Source organism: Leopardus geoffroyi, chromosome E2 (assembly GCF_018350155.1).
Source record: "Leopardus geoffroyi isolate Oge1 chromosome E2, O.geoffroyi_Oge1_pat1.0, whole genome shotgun sequence".
Taxonomy (NCBI): domain Eukaryota; kingdom Metazoa; phylum Chordata; class Mammalia; order Carnivora; family Felidae; genus Leopardus; species Leopardus geoffroyi.
This window is the reverse complement of record NC_059335.1, coordinates 54,604,932-54,627,279: the sequence shown is the minus strand read 5'-3', so window position 1 is coordinate 54,627,279 and position 22,348 is coordinate 54,604,932. Positions and strand designations below refer to the sequence as shown.

Sequence of the window (22,348 nt, the reverse complement as noted above, 5' to 3'; positions counted from 1 at the left end):
CTATCTTTGGACTGTACCCTAGGCACAGGGAGCTGCGTCGGGGAGCGGCAGAAGTGAAACTCGCCAAGTCCCCGCATCACTCTTGTTGGTAGAGACCATTAGTTAAATGCAGTTAACCTCAGCCACGAAATCTGGCTTGTTGGCTCGGTTTGCTGTTTTTAGGCCCGGCCGTGCCTCAGTGCACTCGCTCTCCCTCCCCCCAGCGCCCGCAAATGGGCCCGTCCAGGCCGGGTGGCGCATGCGCCTCAGAGGCCGGGAGCAGCGGGGGCTGGCCGCGCCGAGCCGGGTCAGCTGTGGAGGGCGCGGGGGACTTTGCCACCCGGAGCTGCTGCGACTCTGGCGCCCAGGCCGCCGGCCTTTGGATGGGGAGTCTTCGCTGGTGACTGTCACTTCAGTCCTCCCTGAGTGGCTTCGAGTCGGGTGAGTCTCAGGAGTCCCGGTCGTTCCGAGGAGCGCTGTCTTCCTGGCCGCAGTGTCCTGGGAGGCCGCGGGACACCCACCTGTCCCTCCTCTCGTGCCCTGCTCGCGCGCGCCCCGCCGTGTCCCTTCCTGCCCCTGTCGGAGGTTGGGACCTTGAAGGTCAGGTCCCTGGTCCTCAGGGCGGCCGTGGCTCGCCCTGCTCCGAGGCAGACCACCGCGCGGGGGGCTTTGCGGTTGTAGCTGGAGGCGCGTCCGGGGCCCTCCGCCCGCAGGCAGTTGCCGAGGTAGTTTAGAGAATGCTTTGGTCTAGACCTTTTTCTCTTCGCTGCAGTCTGTCTCGCCACTCGCGAGCCTAGTGATCTGGGCGGGGGATGGGGTGGGCTCCTCCCCTCCTTGAGCCTCGGCTTCCACGCTTGTAAAATGGGTACAACCCATCGCATCGAAGGTCAGAAGGGAAGCCGTTCACAGCGTTTGACACTAGGAGCGGTGAGCGCTCAATGAATCGCATGATTATTATTATCATCTCGGAGTTAGAAATTGCATGTAGCTGCACCTCTCAGCTGCAGTGAAAGTTGCCACCAGTCTGTCTTGCGAAGCGAGAATCCATGGAGAGCCCCATCAGTACACTTTGCAAGGAAGGTAGACATTCGGGTCCCTTTTATTGGAATTAAAAGTTACCGGGTTTGTAGGTTCACGCAAGGTGCTTAATGAAGAGTGTTAAGTAAACCCGCGTTCTGGAAACTTTCATTTAAAACCTTAACTGCATAAAAGAGGTTGGCGCTGGCGAAGGAATTCCGTTGTGACACCCTTGTATCTCCTTTCCTGTACATACAGGCTTCTGCACGTGTTTAGTTTATTTAAAATGAGCCTCCCTCATTTCCATTCTTTTGTTGTTGTTGTTAGCTATGTTGAGGTGTGAACCAATTCTCAGTTCTACAATAATCCTGAATTCAACATTTGGCAAGCATTGATTGGGCATTTACTATGTGCATTTACAAGAACATTCCCTCACTAGCCTGTGCGTTCTTTGAGGTATATGGACTGATTCTTTTTTCTCTGAAGTTCAGGTGATTTGGCAGAATGCCCAGCACCTGCTGAGTACTGTTGTTTGTTCAGGGAGAGTTGCAGCTTCCATTCCTTAAGAAACTATGTGGTGGAGCTTGAGAGCCTTACGGATCTTTTCCCCAGGCAGCCCAGGGGTTCCTTTCGGTAGCAGTGGGGCATGGTCTGTGTTTGGGAGCACTAGTCACTCAATAGCAGATGTTTAGATTTGGTCTCTTTGCAACTGTGATAAGTAGAAGACTGTAGGGTAGGCGGTACCCTGCTGCGTCTGCTACTTCTGCTGAATATGGTGCATAGTTTGAAATAGTTGCAGAAATACTAATTTAACTAATTCCAGGGCTTTCTGAAAGTAGGCCTTAAAAAATGCATGTTTTAGAAAGCATTGTGTATTAAGTTTACAGTTTTTCCTGGAGAACAGATTTTTCAAACTCTAAACAAGGGACTTTTCTGGATTTGTTTTACCTTTTTTTTTTTTTTTTGATGTTTATTTTTGAGAGAGACAGAGTGAGAGCTGGGGAGGGGCAGAGAGAGAGGGAGACACAGAATCCGAAGCAGGCTCCAGGCTCCGAGCTGTCAGCACCAGAGCCCGATGCGGGGCTTGAACTCACGAACCGTGAGATCATGCCCTGAGCTGAAGTCGGACGCTTAACCGACTGAGCCACTCAGGCTCCCCTGTTTTTTGTTGAAAAAAGACATTAGAAATTGCAACTGTAGAGTACATTTCTTTCTGGTGCAGCCACAAAACAGCAAAACCTTTGGAAAGAAAACACAAGTGACATTAAAATAGGGGGTTTCCTCCTCGTGATTATAGATTTGCTGAGGTGTTATTAAAATGCTTACTCCTTTTTCTTTACTAGAGGTCGTGTATTGCTTACTTCTTGGCTTATTTTTTAAAACTGTGCCACCTGGTGGTTGAAGTCTATCATGGAATACTCATTAGGAAAATTTTACCTCTGTCTTGGTAGAATCAGGTGAATAAGACTGTAATCTTTATGTCTTTAGTGAGAGTACCATACTGCTTCTGTCCTCCCAGCGTACCCCCAAGTAAAGGTTAAAATTGCTTTGCAGGGGCCAATCACCCAGTTATTGTCACAACTGAACATTTTAAAGAGTTTCAGCATCTGTTTTAGTATAACTGTTTGCATGCTAGAGGCAGTGGGTGGAGTTGGGGAGGGAAGCCCTTTAACTGTGACAAGTTAACCTGGTGTTTTCTAAATGCCAGTGTAAAAGTAGGACTGAAGTTTTGTGTCTAAATCATAACAGTGTGAATGGAATTTATTCCTCTTTCTTAGTGCACACAGACACATGTGAAGTCTTAATCACAAATGTTCCCTTCACCTTTGTTTCATCAATGCTGCTGATGTTCATAATTATTTTGGCATTACCCTTTTGAAATTTTTTTGTATTTTCCTAGCGGTGATAAGTTTTTATCCATTGCGAATTTCATTTCTGAAAATAGGTTAAAATCGTTTAGTTGTGAACTTCGATTTGAGAAGAAAGTGAAGAATGCAGTGCAGAAATACACTCTGTGACATCCTTAATTGATGTAGCCAGTCTCTTTGGGGTACATTAAGACAGGTAACCGAGAACTTCCCATTGCAGCTTGCTTCATTGTTGGACAGCTCCAGGAAGATGACGTCTTCCACTCTTTGGTTTCCAGACCTGTCCTCAGAAATACCTTGGAAACACCATTGCAGATTCAGTTCAGCCTTTCCCGTCATGTGATGAGCATTTCACATATACAAATGCACATGTCATGCTCACTGCTTACCATTTCAGATACTCCCACATGTGTGATTTTAAACCTCATGACCCCTCAGAGATACAGGTCCAGAGCTAATACCATTTTATGGAAGAAGAGACTTAGGTCAGATTAAGTAACCAAAGTGTTATAACCTACGGACAGATAAGCCCACAACTTTTGCCTTCAGATCCATCATTTCTCCTACTTAACCAGGTTGTTCCTTTTATCTGTCACCTCTGATGGGGTCTTCCCTAAAGTGGTACATATTCCCAGTTTCATTAATAGCTTCTTACGGATCCTGAGAAGAAGAGTTTAAGAGTAGAGGCAAAGCCGTCTTCACAATCAGCAGTGTCTCCAGGAATATTCACATTGTCAATATTCTGGACTTGGCTGCTCAGGACGAATACAGTATTGTTCTTTTTCTTGAGGTAGACTGACCCTCTGTTTCTAGGAATGCAGGATAATGTTACATGGACTTCTTTGGAACCTGCAATTAGTGCTTGTTGGACTTGTAGCCAACCAGAGGCTCTTTGGGAAATAGTTTTTTTCTCTCTGGATTTATTTCACCCACAAACTGCTGGGAAGTTTTCTGTTTCGAACATGGGAATCATTTGTCCTGGTTTAGAGATTGCACTGGGTAGTAGTAACTCTGCCACTTGCTATGTGACCTGGGACTTATTTTTGATGTGAACATGTGAGTAATGCATACTTGAAGTACAAAAAGGCAATTTCTTACGGTTCCAATGAATTTACAGTTATTGGAAGGATTAGAAGACTTGTGCCCAGTGTGTGGTAAGTGTTCAAAAATTATTTTCTACACTAATAATGTAGATACAGTCATGGCCTTGAAGGAATGTTAAAAGTAAGAATATGGAATATACATTTAGTTTTCTTCAGCTCATAAATTACTTTGAGTTATAGTAATGTTTATTAGAATAGGCTCTTATTTTTTATTTTTCTAAATGTTTGTTTTCGAGAGAGAGAGGGAGAGTGAGAACACAAATTGGGGAGGGGCAGAGAGAGAGAGGAAGACACAAAATCCGAAGCAGGCTCCAGGCTCCGAGCGGGTCAGCCCAGAGCCTATCACGGGACTCGAACTCGCCAACCGCGAGATAATGACCTGAGCCGCAGTCTGATGCTCACCTGCCACCCAGGCGCCCCAGAATAGGCTTTTAAGGATGACTGCTGGAAGATATCAGCACTCACAGCAAGTGTTGTGAGAACAATGGCATCATTTTATAGCTGTGAGTGTGGCAGTACACCCGTGTAAGCACCAACGGGAGGCGCAGCCAGCCGGGCGCTGGAAGAGAGTGTGGGTACAGGGTGGACAGAGGGAAAGAAGAAGAGGGTATCTCACTGAAAAGGTGGGGTGGAGGAAAGGGGGGGAATGACTGGTAAAGCAAGGAATTTGTTAGGTAAGGGATTAGGTAGGTCAGTGTTTAGAGCTGTAGATTGAGAAGTAGTAGTTTAGTTTTTTACCAAGAAGAATAGGAAAAGGAAACTATATGAAACCATTCTCTCCTTTGACATAGTTACATAGGATACTAAATAGAGAGGAAGTTATCTTATTGGTACCCTGGCTGGGTCTACAGCGCATAAACTTTTGTAACAGAGGGAGGAAAAAAATATACATAGTGGTATGTATGCATTTGTACTTATATACAATGTGGACGTGTTTATCTCAGCTGCAAAGTGTCTTCTAAAGTATTTAATGGGCCAATCAAAGAGGTCATTTCAGTACATCATAAGCTTGTTTCCAAATTGCAAAAGCACAAATCTGAGGACTTGGTTGATAGAGGTAAAAATGTTTTGTCACATTTACAAAATAAAAAGACATTTTCTAAGTGACTTAATAGTACATTAGATGACTTAAATTTCTAGACCGTATGAGTCCTCATTTTTCTGAGGGAAAAGATTATGTCATTAAGAAGACTTCGTAGTCAGCGGCAGGCAAACAAAACTTGAACTTGGCTGCATTTCCAAATGTGTTTCAGAGACTCAAGGACTTAGTTGGGCATAGCGGCCTGGTTTGGGATCGTCAGCTGTGGTGTGTGTGTGTGTGTGTGTGTGTGCGTGTGTGTGCGTGTGTGTGCGCGCGCGCGCGTAGTCAGTCACTCAGTGGAACAGTGATCCACTGGTCTTTTTGGAAATGGAGTTCTGAAATAGTAGGGATACTGTAATGCTCTGGAATTCTTTGTTTTTTTTTTTTTTTTTTTTTTAATTTTTTTTTTTTTTTCAATGTGTATTTATTTTTGGGACAGAGAGAGACAGAGCATGAACGGGGGAGGGGCAGAGAGAGAGGGAGACACAGAATCGGAAACAGGCTCCAGGCTCTGAGCCATCAGCCCAGAGCCCGACGCGGGGCTCGAACTCACGGACCGTGAGATCGTGACCTGGCTGAAGTCGGACGCTTAACCGACTGCGCCACCCAGGCGCCCCCTGGAATTCTTTGTTTAGACATTTGTAAGGACTTGTTGAGAGTGGAAAGTAGACAGGCAGTTTGAAACTCTCAAACGTTTTTGTATTAGCTCTGTGAAGGTATAATTTACATTTCATAAAATTCACCCACCATGAGTTCAGTGATTTTGGTAAACTGCTATTGTGCGACCACTGCCACAATCCTGTTTTAAAATGCTTTCGTTGCGCAGATGTATTCCTTTGTGGCCAGTGACAAATAATCCTCTCACTTTCAGGTGTAGGCAGACCATCGGCTTTTTTTTCTCTACCATTTTGCCTTTTCTACACATTGCATATAAATGGAATCATATATAGTCTTTTGAATCTGGCTTCTTTCATTCAGCTTGGTGCTTTGAGGTTCATCCACGTTGGCGCCTGTGTCCGTGCATTCCTTTTAATTGCTAACTAGTATTCCATTGTCTAGGCATACCCCATTTATTTATCCAGTTGGCAGGTTATTGGACATTTGCCTTGTTTCCAGTATTGGCTATGATGAATAATGCTGTCAAAATTAGCATACATGTCTTTGTGTGGTTTTATGTTTTCATTTCTTTTGGGTATATTCTTAGAAGTGCGGTTTCCGTGGTCAGGGGTCATTTGGTAAGTACATGTTTAACTCCTTAAGACACTGCCAAATTAAGTGTGTCCTATTTTACATTTTCCTTAGCAATGCATGAGGTCTGTTTTCTCTGCATCCTAACCATTGCTTGGTATTGTCTGACTTTTTGATTATAGCTCTTCGGGTGGAAATGAGTGGTATCTCATTGTGGTTTTAGTTTGAATTCCCTGTGACTAATGGTGTTCAGCCTTTTTTTTATGTGCTTAATTAACCATTCTCGTAGCATCTTCTGTGAAGTATTCAAATCTTTTGTCCATTTTGGGGGTCCACTTTAAACGTTGGGTTGGTTTGTAAGCATTCTTTATATGTTCTAGGTAGCAAGTCCTTTTTCAAACATGATTTGCAAATATTTTCCCCTGGTCTCCAGCTTGTAGGATATTTATGTTTTAGAGCAGCTTTAGGTTCACAGCAAAATTGACCAGAACGTACAGAGAGACCCCATGTGTTCCCTGCCCCACACATGCACAACCTCCCCCGTGATCAGCATCCCCCGCTTGAGTTGTGTGTTTTTACAACTGAACCTACATTGACACATCATCATCACCCAAAGCGTGGCTTATCCTTTTTTTAAAATTTATTATATGCATCATGAAATGCTCACCACGGGAAGCATATCACAGTATTATTGACCGCATTCCCTGTGATCTACTTTCCATGCCTGTGTCTTTTCATTTTCTTAATGGTATATTTTTGAAGCGAGAAAGTTTTAAGTTTGATAAGATTTTACCAATTTTTTCTTTTATGCATTGCGCTGTTGACCTAAGAACTCTTTGTCCTGCCTAAGGTCATTATTTTAGGTTGTCTTTCATGAAACCTTTTAGAAGATTAAAGCAATCATTGATTCTTTCTTTTGGTAATCTTTTCCAAGTTAAAAAGAATAGGTTACAAAAAAGAGTAGGTAAATAGTGCTACATAACTATAGCAAACACTTCAAAATAATGCTTTTCCTTTGACCTTGGCTGCTAATTTTCTCCTTTGTGAATGAACCAATTAAATTTAATTTCTGGGATTTCAGCATCTTGCTTTCATTGTAATAATTGCGTTTTATGGACAGATCTGCTAAACTGAAAAACTTTTTTCACATCTGCTTTTTGTTTCTCTTCATTGTTTAGTTAGATTTTCTCAGCCAGATGTTAGGAAGAAAACAGTCCATGTTAATTCACACTAATGTGAGACTGATGGGGCTTTAACCTTCTGAGAGGAGTATACATTTTAAAAGGATTAATAAACCAGTTGTCTTGTTTTGTAGAATTTCATCCGAACAAAATGAGTTGTAATCAATTTCAGGAATGTGGGGAAAATAATTGAAATCAGGCTTATTAAGAGAGGCTGGCTGTTTCTGCTAGAGCACTTCTTTCCAGGGTTGGGCCTCTTTAGAAACTGCAGGTTCTCTGAACACCTGATAACTTGCTGAATCTGTTAAACTGCTGGATAAGGAAGCTGAGCCTCAAGGTTAATAATTTGCCTAAGGTGAGCATTCCTTTCTGATAAAGCTCACTGCAGGTTTTTACTGAAGTAGCTTTGGGTCGCATTAACAAGTACAGTCACACATATTCAAGACACTCTTGTATCCACAGGTCGCTCTGCTGCGCTCCATCCCTTCTAAAGATGCATCCTGACTTATCTCCACACTTGCACACTGAAGAATGCAACGTCTTGATTAACTTGCTTAAGGAATGTCACAAAAATGTAAGAGTTCAGAAAAATGACCATAAAGCAAAGATGAAACTTAGGTACAACACAGTGATGTGAAATGTTACCTCCACTGATGGAAGGGGAATGATACTATGGCGGATCTTAGCTTACTAAAGATTAGTAATTGATGCTTGTGATTTTTCAGATACCATTTCCATTCGTGATTACTAAAAATTAAGCATGGTAGTTTGTTAGGGAACTTTTGAAATGATATGTAACAGAACCCATGTTCTTTCAATAAAATACTTTCCTTTTTTTAATTACAGGATGTTAGAACAATTACGTTAATCTGACTCTTCTGATCATAATGCAATTATTGTAAGAATTTTCTAAGATTTTCCTTGATGTCCACCATTCTGTGTTTAAAGGAGATTGAAATTTTTTTTAATAATTAGATATTAGTTAGGTTTAAATTATGATTGGCCTAATTTGGCAGGTTTACTTACTTGTTAGTGGAATGGAAGTAAAATTCCATGGTTAAAACCAAAATGGAAAGGAAACCCATTTTTGGAATATATTCACTTAAGCCAATATTTTTATGGATGTCAGATATTAAGCTTTTTTCATATAATTGATGCATGAGACAGTTATAAGGAGCATTTGTGGTTTTCTTTAACTTTGCATGATGCGTTTGCCTCATGATATTCATAAGCTGTAGATATATAAAATTATAATATCAGTATGTATCATTTAAATGAGTAACATTTAAAGGCTAACAGGTAGTAAGTACTACCTCTGATTTGTGAAGTTAGATATTTTTTGTTCAAAGAACGTTGTTGGTGACAATATACTTGAGACAGACTTTTTTCAGCATGCATGTAGATCCAGAATTGATATCATAAGTCTTTATTTAACGTTATTTTAACGTTATTTATATGTTATACGTTATTTTATTTGTACGTTATTTTAATGATCCTTAACGTTATTTTGTGGGTGTGCAGTCGCATCCCATTTGGTTTTAGAGTGTGTTTCCCTGATGACTGATTTTGAGCATCTTTTCATGTGCCTGTTGACCATTCATATAGTCTTTTGCCTATAGTTTATTTTTTTTTTTGAATTTTAAAAATTTACTTATTTAATTATTATTATTTTCTTTGCCCATATTTTAAAATTGGGTTGTTTGCTTTATTGAGTTTTAAGAATTTGTTTTCATTTGACATTCAAGACCCTGTCTTGACAATTGAAGACATTGACAAGCGTGTGGTGAGTATGTTCTCAGTCTGTGGCATCCTTTTTCACTTTCTGAAGGTTGTGCTTCAAAGAGCAGTTTCTAAGTTTGATGAAGTCTAATTGCCAGTTTTTTCTTTCAGTGTTTGTGAGGGGTTTTGTTTTTGTTTTGTTTTTTTGTTTGTTTGTTTGCATTCTAAGGATCTTTGTGTGTTTCCTGCTCACAAAGATTTTCTCCTTTTTTTCTTCCAAAGGTTTCAGGCTTTTAGCTGTGACATTTAGGTTTGTGACCCATTTCAAGTTAATATTTGTGTCTGGTATGAGATAGGAGTCAGTGTTTTCCTTTCTCTACGGGGATTGTTTTTCCAGCACAATTTGTTGCAGACACCAGCCTTTCCCTCCTAAATTAACTTGCTGCCTTTGTCAAAAATCTGTTGACCACACATGACTGGGTCTATTTCTGGGCTCTAGTCCGTTCCGCCGATTTATGTGTCTGTTCTGAACACCAGTTAATTCCAGTGTTCTCCTCGTGGGGCCAGCCGGGTCCCCTGACGGGTTTGTCCTCTTCTCTACCCTCGCTCACTTTCCACACCGCGTCAGGAGTGACTGTTCAAACTACGTTCAGGCATCGCTCCCCTCTACCGGCTCCCTTTGCTGCGGTACGCGATTTCACTTTCTTCCTTCGTGTTGTTTCAGAACCTTCATGAACATGGCCCCTACTTAGCCTTGGGTTTCACACCTTCCGGCACTCTTTTTTTCCCCTTGCTCCCCAGCGACCTTTTCTGCAGTTGTGTGGAGCACACATTTCTCTCTTCTGAGGCTTTGGGCTTGCTTTCTCCTTGGCTTATCTTGGAGCCCTCCTCACTATCTCCTCTTTCCTGCATGCTATACCAGGTTTCATCATCCTCCACGTTTTATTCTCTGTAGTCTGTCCTTGCCTCTTCATTTCCTCCTTTCCTGGCCTAGATTCTCTTGGTGTTGTCACTCTGTCCTCTAGTAACACCATACGGAGTCCATTTCCTACTTCAAGGTACTTCTCACACGTTTTGGTCTCAGGACTCCTATACACTCTTAAAAATTCTTGAGGACCCCAAATAACTTTTGTGTATGTGGACTCTAGCTACCGATATTTACTGAAGTAGAAATTAAAACTGAGAAATTTAAAAAATGTAAATGTATATAAAAATACAATAATAGGGGCGCCTGGGTGGCGCAGTCGGTTGGGCGTCCGACTTCAGCCAGGTCACGATCTCGCGGTCCGTGAGTTCGAGCCCCGCATCGGGCTCTGGGCTGATGGCTCAGAGCCTGGAGCCTGTTTCCGATTCTGTGTCTCCCTCTCTCTCTGCCCCTCCCCCATTCATGCTCTGCCTCTCTCTGTCCCAAAAATAAATAAACGTTGGAAAAAAAAAAATTAAAAAAAAAATACAATAATAAATCCAGTACATGTTAACATAGTAATTTTCACAAAAAAAGATCTTATTTTCTGAAATAAAAGACAGAGTCAAAAGAATGACATTGCTTTTGGGGAGCCTAGGTGGCTCAGTTGGTTAAGCTTCTGACTTCAGCTCAGGTCATGATCACGATTCGTGGGTTTGAGCCCTGCGTCAGGCTCTGTGCTGTCATTGCAGGACCTGCTTTGGATCCACTGTCCGCCCTCCTCTCTGCTCCTCCCCTGCTTGCGTGCACGTGTGCACTTTCTCTCTCTCTCTTAAAAATAAATAAACATTAAAAAAAAGAAGAATGACATTGTTTTTGCATTTTTGCAATTCTCCTTGGTATCTGGCTTAATAGAATATAGCTGGAGTCTCCTATCTGCCTCATGTCCAGTCTTTGGTGATGTTGTCCTCTGAGCAGCCTCTGGAAAGTTCTACTGTAGCCTTGTGAGAGAATGACAATGAACAAAACAAATAAGATCTTTTGATTATCAGGAGAATAGTTTTTATCTTATACACCTCCTGGAGAGCTCCTGGGAACTCATGGGTGCCCTTGGACTGCACTTGGAGAACAACTGTTTTATAACAGTCACTCTGTTTGTTGACTGACTCTGTTCTGTGACCGTGTTCTATGAGAGTAGGGCCCAGGTCCACCTTCCTCACTACTGTATCCCTAGTTCTTGTCTTCGAGATATCGATTGATTGCCCATTTACTCAATCACTGGCCCAGTTTGGTTTTCTGGAAACAGACATCACACACTGGAGGCCTTTGCTCTGTGTGTGCAAGAGGACTGCAGTCCATGGGCATTCCTTTTACCAAGTCCAGCGGGACACTTTGGGTTTGTTTTGCACATAATGTCACAAGAGTGTATTTCTTTGGGCTTAAATATTGGGGTGAAAGCAAAAAAAAATAGCTGTTGTCCTTGATTTAAACATAAGATGTATGTGTATGGGGTGATAGGAATCACTGTGAACTAAACTGTGAAATACTGCCTTACATTCTAAACATTAATCCTTTCTTTTGTTTCTGCCTCACCAGAAAGTGTGTGAAAATGCATTGTTCCCGTTCATCTGTGGTCAGAGAAATAGTTTAGGAAAAATACACAAGAAATACTTATTCTGAAAAGGTCATTGGGCAACCAGTAGGAGATGTCAGTTTACCTTAAATGCTTGCCAGAAAAACCAACCCATTCATTGACTGGACCAGAAGAGGACATTTAAAGCGGCGATGAAGCAGGGGGAAAGGAGTAGCGAGGGGCATAGCTTGTAAATTATGTGTTGTCTGTTTCCATGAAAGCCTTAATTGGAAAGAAAAGGAACAGGTGCCTATTATAACTACAAGTTCAGCATTTATGGCATGTCGTTTTAGGCCATCACCATGCTGTCCTGGGCACCCTTAAAAATCGTGATGTGCAAACGCACTAATTATGCCCCTACTAAAAATTCGTGTTCTTGACCTCAGCCTTCATCATGATCTGCTTTGGAGCATTTGTACTTTTTGCCATGATCATTGTCGTAGGCCTTGAAACCACTAGGAGATTTTTATTTTTGCTTTTCAAAGAAAGCAGACTTTGAACTTCAGACATAGATTTTCTGATATTGTGGATTAGTGGCTTATTTATGTGGTCCATAGAGACCGTTTAATAATAGTGTTACGTGCTTCTGATGTATTTTGATGACATTTTGAATGGAGGCCAATGAGAAAATAGTGTTGGCACTCAGCATTTATTAGGTAATTCTTCAGTGGGACAGAGTGTTTGCTATTGAAGGAAGTTACTGGTCATGTTAATATGGCCACAGTGCACTTTGACATCACTCCCCGTAGTAGATGATGGATTGTGTTGCGATGTTAACATGCCCTTAAAGACAGAGGTGCTTGAAAACAGAATTGTTTACACTCTGTCATTGTGAGGTTTTGGCAGTTTAATAGGCTTCCCTTTTAGTAAGGAAAAGTCTTTTGGTTTTTCATTTCTACCTACAGAGCTTTTATCTCTCCTTTAGGATGGCCAGGATAAGTCCATTTATTTGTACACCTCATACCTGTGACTTACCTATTTGCTTATTAACAATGTGCTGACACGTTAAACCCATTTCTGTAGGAATAAGTATTTAAATTCTGTGTGCCAGAGACCTTAGCATGTTGTGGGATGAAATATTTTACCCCTTTTCTTCCTTTTAGCACAGCATTCTGAAATTTTTTGGTCATTGCAATGATCTTGATCGGGAGATGAGAAAATGCTTGAAGAATGAGGTAAGAAAAGTGTTAAAGAATAAAAATGGTTGAACAGTAGAATAGAACATTTTTGAACAATATTTTACAATACTGCCATTATTAATTTTTATTCCGAATTTTAGTATAACAGAGAGAATTGACTTTAGACGTACATCCTCCCCTAAAACCAAGAGGAGAAATAAAAGCCTTTTCTGGGGACAGTTAGAACATTGCTAAGATTTTTGTTTTTTGTTTTTTGTTTTTTGCTTTTTGCATGCACGTAAATGAAAACAACTTCCTTATTGTAATCATTGTAACTCTCCTGTATGAATTGCAAGGTTTGGGAAGTTGAATTTGTTTAGCAGAAAGACTTCTGACAGTCAGCTATTACCTGTAGTGGGTAACAGATACTCTTCGGGCCTGTTCCCTCATAGAACATGGCGGGAGCCGGACATGGTCTCCTCACAGGTTTAAAATTGTAAATTTCTTTATAACCATGGCATGTACAAGCCATAGGGATCTAGTTTGACTTGATTGGAAACACTCATTTCCTAAACTCGGTGTTAGGCCATGACATGGACTTGGGCACAGAGTAGAGTGCTTTTGAAATCTTTGAAAAGACATGTATTTTTTAATTTTTTAAAAATGTTTATTTACTTTTGAGAGAGAAACAGAGCACGAGCAGGGGAGGGGCAGAAAGAGAGTGAGACACAGAATCTGAAGCAGGCTCCAAGCTCCGAGCTGTCAGCACAGAGCCCGACATGGGGCTCGAACTCACGAACCGTGAGATCATGACCTGAGCCAAAATCCAGCGCTTAACCGACTGAGCCACCCAGGTGCCTCGAAAAGAAATTTAATTCGCTTTCTTTTTACGCATGAATTGTGTTATGTCCAAAACCTTAAAAAATCTATAACTATTAAAAACCTGCCTTCCAGTTTTTTTGCATTTTCCATATTTTTGAACTTCTTTTCCTATTTGCCTCATGGTGAAAGGTATTAGTTATAATATTTGAAGCTGTCCAGCATCTATATTTTTGTTTTTTGTATTTTCCAATCTGAGGCTTTGGGGGTTTTTTGGTTTTGTTTGTTTTTTCTCTTCCTAGAGTCCCTTTCTAGTGTCTTTACTGTTTGAAGAACTTTCTGGAGTTCTCACTTCAGGGTCATCATTTTCTTTGCACAAACATGTACATGTATAAGTGTTTTAAATTGATTTTTCAAGAGTTTTTCTTCACTGGTAAAGCTAGTTTATATGAAAGCTGAACCTAGGGCTTTGTTTGGTTTTCATAAGGATTATGGGAAAACGAAGCCCACGCTGTGGTGTTCATTGCAGCGATTTATTTCTCACATGCTTTCTGTTGTGTCTGATCGCCTTTTCCCCTAAATTTAGATTTTTTTTCTTCTTATGGTTCAATAATTTTTGCCATTGGGGTGGTGATTAGATCTTTATATGAAATTTTCTTCCCAGGAGGTCCTGAGACGTTAGTGACCGTTTGGTAGGATGTTGTAGATGTTTTTCTTACTTTGTTTTCACATAAATTTTAGATTTTCTCCTTGACTTATTTTCTAAGTCCTCTCTGTGGTTTTTATGTTGCTTCATTACCTGATCTATAGATGTTTTTCTGTCTGTACTTTCATGCTTCAGTCCTCTGAACCTGTGCTCCTTGATTTCCCCTCGGCGTTTACTGCTTTCTGGTTTACCATTTACTGCTCTCACGTGCTCCTCTACCGTTTCCTTCATGTGCCATTTGAGCGCTTTGTTCCTTGAAGCTTTTAACTAGAAGGACCTGGCCAGTTTCCCTTTGCCTCTCTTTGCCACTGTGTTACTGCCGCCCACCCCCCCCCCCCCCCGATTCCCCATTTTATTGAAAGAATCACTAATATTACTTTTGCAGCGTCCTTTTTGTCCCTCTTAATTGTTCGGTTTGGTTTAGTTGTTGGTTAACTGAGCTTCCATTCTATCTACATTGTTCAGTGAAGTTTTGTGAATAACATCACATGCATATATTTTTCTTTTCCTTCTTTTATTCAGAGGCCATCCGGACTCCCTTTGGGGATATCTTAACATATATTTTAACATAGAGTATAATTTGCTCTTTAACCTGTTTTTTGGGGCCGCCTACACAGTATTCTGAAGATTTACCCTTAAAACCCTTCTCCCAACCTGATTGCTGGTGGGCAGTCCAGCATATGTGATTAAAAATAGATATCAAATATTTTTCTCCGAGTATGTATCTCTCCGTGTTCTAGAATAGTGCCTTTAAAAAAAAAAACAAAATCAAAACTTGTTAAAGCAATGAAATGCCCTTTTCCCCCGAAAATTCTTCAGAAGAAAATTAACGTATGACAGATAAAAGGAATGATTTTGGTTAAAGGGACCTGGTGTTTCATCTGTAATTTGAAGTGGTCCTTTGATGGGGAAGAAAAAAATTTCAGAAACTATCATTCCAGAAGCTATGTTATAACTCTTCAATCAAAACTTTAGATCCAGAAAACTTAAAGATCATCTAGCCTAGCTCCCTGTATTTGAGGTTACAGGACCCGAAGATGTACTGATCATGAACCTCCACACCATTGTCTCAGGGGTCAGAGGCGGGGGATCCAGTCAGGTCTCTAGTTAGCTCTCTATCACTGATTTCATTTGTGTGGCCTCTTCCCATATCTCTGGCTCCTAAAAGATTTTGATGTCTAGCTGTTCACAATACTTAGTTTTTTCAACTTGAATTTACTTTTATATTTTTCCCCTTTTTCATAGGGACCCTTCATTCACCTTTAAAATAATGTCTGTATTGGTGTATATAAACCTGTACATATATCCGTGTAAAAACACTTATATTCAAGTTTCTCTGCTTTAAATGAGTGCATTGTCTAAGTGCCAGGCTGTGTATTTCCTGTTATTTAATAACCTACTGATCAGAATTCTAGGCTGAAAACCTCCAGGTGAAAACTGCATTTAGATCCAACTAATTACGGAAATGTAGGATTTGGGGAGAATCCGTTTGATGACTCTTTAGAATGAAAAAAATCCTGGGAAGTTTAGCTGACTAGAAGTTTCCACGTGAACTAATAGGATAATATGGTTGCCAAGAGCCATTTACTCTGGATAATATTTATAGAAATAACATGTCTAGGTCCTAAGAACTAGTAGGTCCACTGTACCCCACATCTATCAGACTGTGTGGAGCACTGTATTTAATTCGGGTTGTGATATTTTTTTACCAGGAATATTGATATTAAAGCACTTTATGAAAGGTGCTTGGTAGCTATTAGAAGGCAGAAGCCGTGTTCTGTGAACCTCTATGGAAGCCAGGAATGTTCAGCCTAAAAAAGAGGTAGTAAGTGGGTCATCTGTCACCAGATATTTGCCAGATTATAGCAGGCAAGAAGAAATAGGCGCTAGGAGAGTTTACGTGGAAACACTGGTTCAACATAAAAAACACTTTGGAACAAGTCGAAGTGGCCAACAGCGAAATAGGTTCCCTCTCAAGGTAGTGAGCTCCTCATAACTATAAGTGTTCAAGCAGAGGTTAGATGCGCGTGATAGATCGTGAGTTCCTAAAGAACAGGGACAAAACTCACTCATCTTAAATATTTCCTGAATTCGTATTTTGGGAAGAAATTAATTCAGTAAATATTTGTGCATCTATTAGGATGTAGGTGCTGTACTGTGTTTGCAATTTCAGATTCAGTGAAATAAAAGACAAATAAGAATTTTATCAGCAGAAACAACTTATTATGCAAATATTTTAAAATATCTAACTCAGCTGATATATAAATGGTAATATAATCTGCTGTCTCTTTCTCCCCCTTCCTTTTATTTTCCAGTACATGGAAAAGAGGACCAAGAGCAGGGAGCATGGCAATGCGATGAGAAAAAGACTTTTTAATCCCGCAGAGGAATCTGAAAAATAAATTGCAGGCATACCTCGTGTTATTGTGCTTCATTTTATTGAGCTTCGCAGCTAGTGCATTTTTTTCAAATTGAAGGTTGGTGGCAACCTCGCGTCGAGTGAGTCTATTGGTGCCATTTTTCCAAGAGCATTTCTCACCTTGTGTTTCTATATTGCATTTTGGTAATTCTTACAATATTTCAAACTTTATAATCACTATTATAATTCTTATGCTGGTCTGTGATGTTACTGTTGTCATTGTTTCGGGGCATCACGAAGCGTGTCCACAGAAGACAGTGAACTTCATCAGCGATGTGTGTGTTCTGACTGCTCACCTACCAGCCCTTCCCTCGTCTCCCCTTGTCCTCGGGCCTCCCTGTTCCCTGAGACTCAGCAGTATTGAAATTAGGCCAGTTAGGGACCCTACGCTGGCCTCTAAGGGTGCAAGTGACAGGAAGAGTCCCTCGTCTCTCACTTTAAGTCAAAAGCTAGAAGTGATTACGCTCAGGGAGTAGGGCATGTTGAAAGCGGAGATAGGCCGGAGCCAGGCCTCTTGCGTCATTTAGCCAAGCTGTGAGCGCAAAGGGAAAGTTCCCGAAGGAGATCAAAAGGGCTCCTCCAGCAGACACGCAAATGCGAAGAAAGCGAGAGGACTTAGTGCTGATGAGAAGGTTTCAGCTGTCTGGATAGAAGAGGAAACATTCTCTTAAGCCAAAGCCTAATCCAGAGCAAAGTGCTAACTCTCTCCAGTTCCGTGGAGGCTGAGAGGCGAAGAAGCTGCACAAGAAAAGCTTGAAATTGGCAGATACTGGTTCGTGAGGCGCAAAGGAAAGAGGCTGTCGTCCTAACCTCAAAGTCCAAGGTGAAGCAGCAGGCGCTGTTGCAGAAGCTCCAGCCACGTGGAGGCAAGGCCCTTCACCAGCAAAAAGACTGACTTGCGGAAAGCTCAGGTGATATGGTTAGCACCTTATAAACAATAAAGTATTTTTTTTTTAATTTTTTTTTTTTTCAACGTTTATTTATTTTTGGGACAGAGAGAGACAGGGTATGAACGGGGGAGGGGCAGAGAGAGAGGGAGACACAGAATCGGAAACAGGCTCCAGGCTCTGAGCCATCAGCCCAGAGCCCGACGCGGGGCTCGAACTCACGGACCGCGAGATCGTGACCCGGCTGAAGTCGGACGCCTAACCGACTGCGCCACCCAGGCGCCCCAATAAAGTATTTTTTAATGAAAGCGTGTACATTGATTTTTAGACGTAATGCTATTGTATACTCACTAGAGTACAGGGTAGTGTAAACATAACTTTTATATGTGCTGGGAAGCCAGCAAATTCATTTGACTCATTTTACTGTGGGATTTGCTTTCTTGTGGTCTGGAACCAAATCTTTAGGATCTCTGAGGTTTGCCTGTATACTTCCACTAGGTGCCTTAGCTGAGAGAAGACCTAAAACCTCTTGGTGGATAACTGAAAGAATCTTACCTCATTTGGTCTCCAGAATCCTTTGGACAGAAAGTGACTCATGAGAAATCAAGCCATGGAGAAGTATGGAAACCCCGATTCTGAGTATTTTGTTAGGCAGAGAGCCTTAGGTACTCTCTCCCTTCTGCCAACACACCTGACTTGTAACATGTTCCCTCCCTTTGCCAACAATCAGTTAACATTTGCGTAACTTATCTCCTTCAATAAAATAATTGACTTGAATCATATGGTCTCTGTTCTCTTAGACTTGCAATTAGGGCAAAATGGTCCCATTGGACTCTCCTTTTTGACAATGTACTGATTTTGGAGCTTAAACATTGAAGACACAAGCTAGGGCAAAAAGAATTTGGGGGAGTCTCAGCTGTATTAACTGTATGAAAATGGCCCAACTTTATTGTTTGCAGATTCATTTCTAGTGGTCACCACTACCCCCCTACCCCCCCACCCCCACCAGGGCTCTTTCTGCCAGGTGTTTCTGAAACTGGTGACAATCTAGAAGTCAGCAGCTTCCAGCCACAGCCGCAGCAGGGTCTTGATCTTCTTGTCAGTTGAGATGTCGACAGATTGTGAGCTGTGTGCACCTTCTAGTGAAGTCTGTGTATATGTCCAGAGTGAGGCCTTGTTGATAGTAGTGTTCAATAAGTGCTTTTCTCATCATAAGAGGTGTTCAAGGGGCTGGACATTCACTGAGCAAGGTGGTCACAGAGAGTAGCAGGCATTTGCTGGAGAGATGGAGAAAGCAGTGGAATTAATTCTGAGGGCCTTTCTGAGACTGAGATTTGCGAATATTTATTCAGCCCCTTCCTCCTCGTCAGTCAGAACAGGTGCAGAAATGAGACATCTTGCCTTTAGATGCTTGTAGTAAACGCATGAGTTGACTATTACAGTAGCATGGTAGTGCCATGATGAGGTGGGTGTCATAGAAAACATAGAAAGGGCATCCATCCCCAGCCTTCAAGGAGAAGGAGCCATTCCAAGAAAGCCACTTAGCAAGGTAATCTTTGACAAATGGAGTAAAAATGGAATGCATTCTAGGGAACTTCAAATTGTTTAACATGACTGGAGTATGAGAGCTGTTGGTGGAGGAAGATAAAAGATGTCTTTGAATTCAGTTGGAGTTTTTTTCTTTTTTTTTAAACGAATGAATTTTTTATTAATTTTTTTTTTTTTTTTTTTTAATCTGAGGAAGCAAGTGTGAGCTGGGGAGATGGGCAGAGGGAGGGAGAGAATCTCAAGCAGGCTACGTGCTCCTTACAGAGCCGGAAGTGGGGCTCAGTTCCACAACCCTGGGATCATGACCTGAGCTGAAATCAAGAGTCAGACGCTCAGCTGACTGAGCCAGCCAGGTGACCCTGCAAATTTTTCTTCAATGCTCTTGTGACCAGTTGCAGATTTTAATATGGTGATTAGGGATTTACGGAGGGGCCTTAGTTGGAAAGGCGACGTGTTTCGATTTGCATTTTAGTAAGATCTTTCTGGTTATGGTTTAGGAGATAGATTGGAGAAAGAATGTTATACCCAGGGAGACCCATTCGATTTTTGTCCTAGTTTGGGTGGTAAGTGAAGGCCTGAAATAGCAAAAAGGCTTGGAAATTCACTCGAATGGCTGGATTTGAGGGCAGTTTGAACACGGATTCAGCATGGCTGGCGAGGGGGTCTTGGGCGTTTATGTCTGCATGCTGCTGGGGCCCTGCCCCGAGTGGGAGTGGGAGGGGGGGTAGCAGAGGTGTGGGGGAGAGTGCTGGGTTCGAGGTGTGTGCGGAAGGCCCTGGGCGGAGATGGCTTTTCGGCTTCTGAGGACACAGGTCCGGAGCATAGTAGTTGTCTGGATAACAACGGAATTGGGAGACAACAGCTTGCGTGTGGCTGCTGGCAGCCTGTGGGCCAGAGGTGCCAGCACGCTGCCTGAGGTGCTTTATAGATGAAACTTTGGGGTCACTTGAGTTTTTAAAATTATGTAAGTACTACATTTTGGTGCAACACCGAGACAATCTAAGTTTGATAGATTTCACACCCTGATGTCCCTTGGCTCCAATAATTGACAGTTGGGTGTGTCTTCTGTGCATTTCCGTGACTATTTCAGGACAAGAAAAGGAGCCCCATATGTGGAGAAGGAGCAGGTGTAGGGAGAGAAGGCAAACCGTAGAGAATGGTGCCACTCCACAACCGTAGAGATGGGCAGGAAGGGTCCAGAGGACGGAGTGTCACTGGATTAAATAAGGGCTGAGCCGGAGGGACACAAGTAATTGGAAGGGCTTGGCTCTGATGGAAAGGACAATGTGAGGTCGAGAGGGGGACTCGCAAAATCAAAAGGAAATGGTGAGCGACACTTGGGAAAGGGTTGTCTCCTGAAAAGAATGCCAGAAAGGAGGGAGGTGTTGATCTGTGGAGTGAAATCTTTGAGGATGCAGAAGTGAGTGAGATTCAGGGCCCATGCCGACAGGGATACTGTTTTGTTTTGGGTTTTTTTTCCCCCCAGAAAACTAACTCGAAACCGAAAGTGAAGCACCATAGAAATGGAAAGTATTCCTTTCAGAGACCAATAAGTAACCTGTTTGTATGGGATGTGCTGCTGTCACCCGGGCTCTGTTTCTGCTCTCCGGGGACCCACATCTCAGGCACACTAACATGGTTCTCCGTAACTAGTCGTGTCTGGTAAATGTTTAAAAACCCTGGAAAAGGAAAATAAAAGGCACTAACTTGTAGCGTTTGCTATTTTCTGTGGTGTCCATCCTGCCACGGCAGATTTCAGCCTGCCAAGCCGATGTCCCTGTCCCTGACGGAGGAGCTGGGAAGAGGTGCTCACAGGAGGCTCCCCGAGCTGGGACCAGCTGACTCCGGCCCCCTGTGGCGCACCGCTGCGGGGCAGAGAGAATGCAAAGAATCCTCACTGATGGCCCACTGATGGTCACCTCTCCCACTTGAAAGTACCTGTCCCCCAAAATGTACGCTAACGCAAGACGCTTGTGCCCTCTGTGACGGAGCACCTGTAGTCCAGGACTGCTGGAGTTCACAGGGTCTGCAGTCACCGTGTGCCAGGTGGATCAGGGAGGAAATGGGACCTGCCTGGGCCTTGATGGCTGGATTTGTGCCCCAGCACCGGGCCGTCTGCTTCTCTTTCTGTTGCGACACCACCACCTTCTGGTTTGGGACATGTCGCCAGTTGCCTGCTGTTCCCAGCCCTCTGCGGATCCGAGTGAAATCTCAGTTTTCTCTCTCCTTTGTGGAGCAAGTGCACTTTCCTCCTGGGGTTTCTGGTTTATTTTTTAATTTTTTATTATTTCTTTAATTTTTAATTTTTTACTGCCACTTGTAGTAGGAGCCTGAGAGACTGGAGGGAGAGGGGGTGGGAAGGAGCAGACGTCCTACGTCCTCTTGCATTTATCAGGCACCTGGCACCTCATCATGTGCTGGTACTACAGTGCTGTATGAGCTGGACACAGTCCAAGTGAGGGCAGGGCGCGCGTCACAAAGGGCCACCTGAGTCCTGCTGAGGAATCTGGGTTTCCTTTCCAGGGCAGTGGGAAGACACTGTAGGGCTATGCAGGATACGGAGTGAAGTGATAGATGTACTTAGTGGGGATTTCTAGCGGCTTTGGGTCCTAAAGGACCGTCTCTCCAAGTTGAAGAGCTCAGGCCAAGGTGTTCCTGAGAAATCTAATTTTGTAGACTGCCCTGAGCCCTGATTCTCTGTTCTTGACAAATTTATTAACGTTTTACTGCAAGAAACACTGCACAGTTGTACTTAAGAGTGAGGATAGAAGGTTGAACTTTTTCTGACCCTGCACAAATGGGGTTTAAAACCACTTTAATCTCCATGGAGTTTTTGGCTTAAAGCACCAAGTTCACTTCCTGAGAGCGTTTGGGGTAAATCTATAAAGGTGATGTCATTGGCCTGCCAGGTGGACACACCAGAGATCTTTCTGTGCTTAGCAAAAGAACAAGTCCCCAAGTCCCAGGTGAGGTGGCTTTGCCACCACAGTCAGATGAAAATTAGTGCCCTTTATGTGCTCTTATATCCGGGGGTTCAGATCTGCCAAACGCTGCCCCCCGCACGGTGAGGTTCCTGGAGGAGAAAGTCCATAGTGGAGAGTGCAAGGGGAGGCCAGAGGAAGCCTTGTTACCAGCCTGCTGACTCGGTGGTATTCCAGGTGGAGCAGGTGGCCTAGGC

General features: G+C 42.6%; 1 protein-coding gene across 7 annotated transcripts; it reads left to right on the top strand.

The window, feature by feature from the left end:
• The first annotated feature begins 25 nt into the window (after positions 1–25).
• CMC2 (C-X9-C motif containing 2) lies at positions 26–18,399 on the top strand. Of its 7 annotated transcripts, none has more exons than XR_006702016.1 (5): positions 34–420; positions 7,880–7,991; positions 12,777–12,848; positions 16,632–16,793; positions 18,121–18,399. XR_006702016.1 is itself a non-coding variant. In XM_045439832.1 (5 exons), exons 3-5 carry the CDS (start codon positions 7,911–7,913, stop codon positions 16,716–16,718), a joined length of 240 nt encoding a protein of 79 aa, XP_045295788.1. In that variant the 5' UTR covers positions 316–420; positions 6,253–6,283; positions 7,880–7,910; the 3' UTR covers positions 16,719–16,740. The 7 variants fall into 7 exon arrangements, 5 of the variants coding, with proteins under 5 accessions (XP_045295784.1, XP_045295786.1, XP_045295788.1 ...); XR_006702015.1 differs by having other exon boundaries at positions 16,632–17,646; XM_045439832.1 differs by lacking the exon at positions 18,121–18,399 and adding an exon at positions 6,253–6,283 and having other exon boundaries at positions 316–420; positions 16,632–16,740.
• Positions 18,400–22,348: the final 3,949 nt, after the last annotated feature.

Bases quoted from the DNA above. Each gene is read 5' to 3' on its own strand.
- CMC2 (XM_045439830.1), top strand. From the start codon at position 107: ATGCAGTTAACCTCAGCCACGAAATCTGGCTTGTTGGCTCGGTTTGCT. The intron at 7,992-12,776 runs GTAAGAGTTCAG...TCTTCCTTTTAG, and splicing joins TTAAGGAATGTCACAAAAAT to CACAGCATTCTGAAATTTTT. The intron at 12,849-16,631 runs GTAAGAAAAGTG...TTTATTTTCCAG, and splicing joins GAAAATGCTTGAAGAATGAG to TACATGGAAAAGAGGACCAA.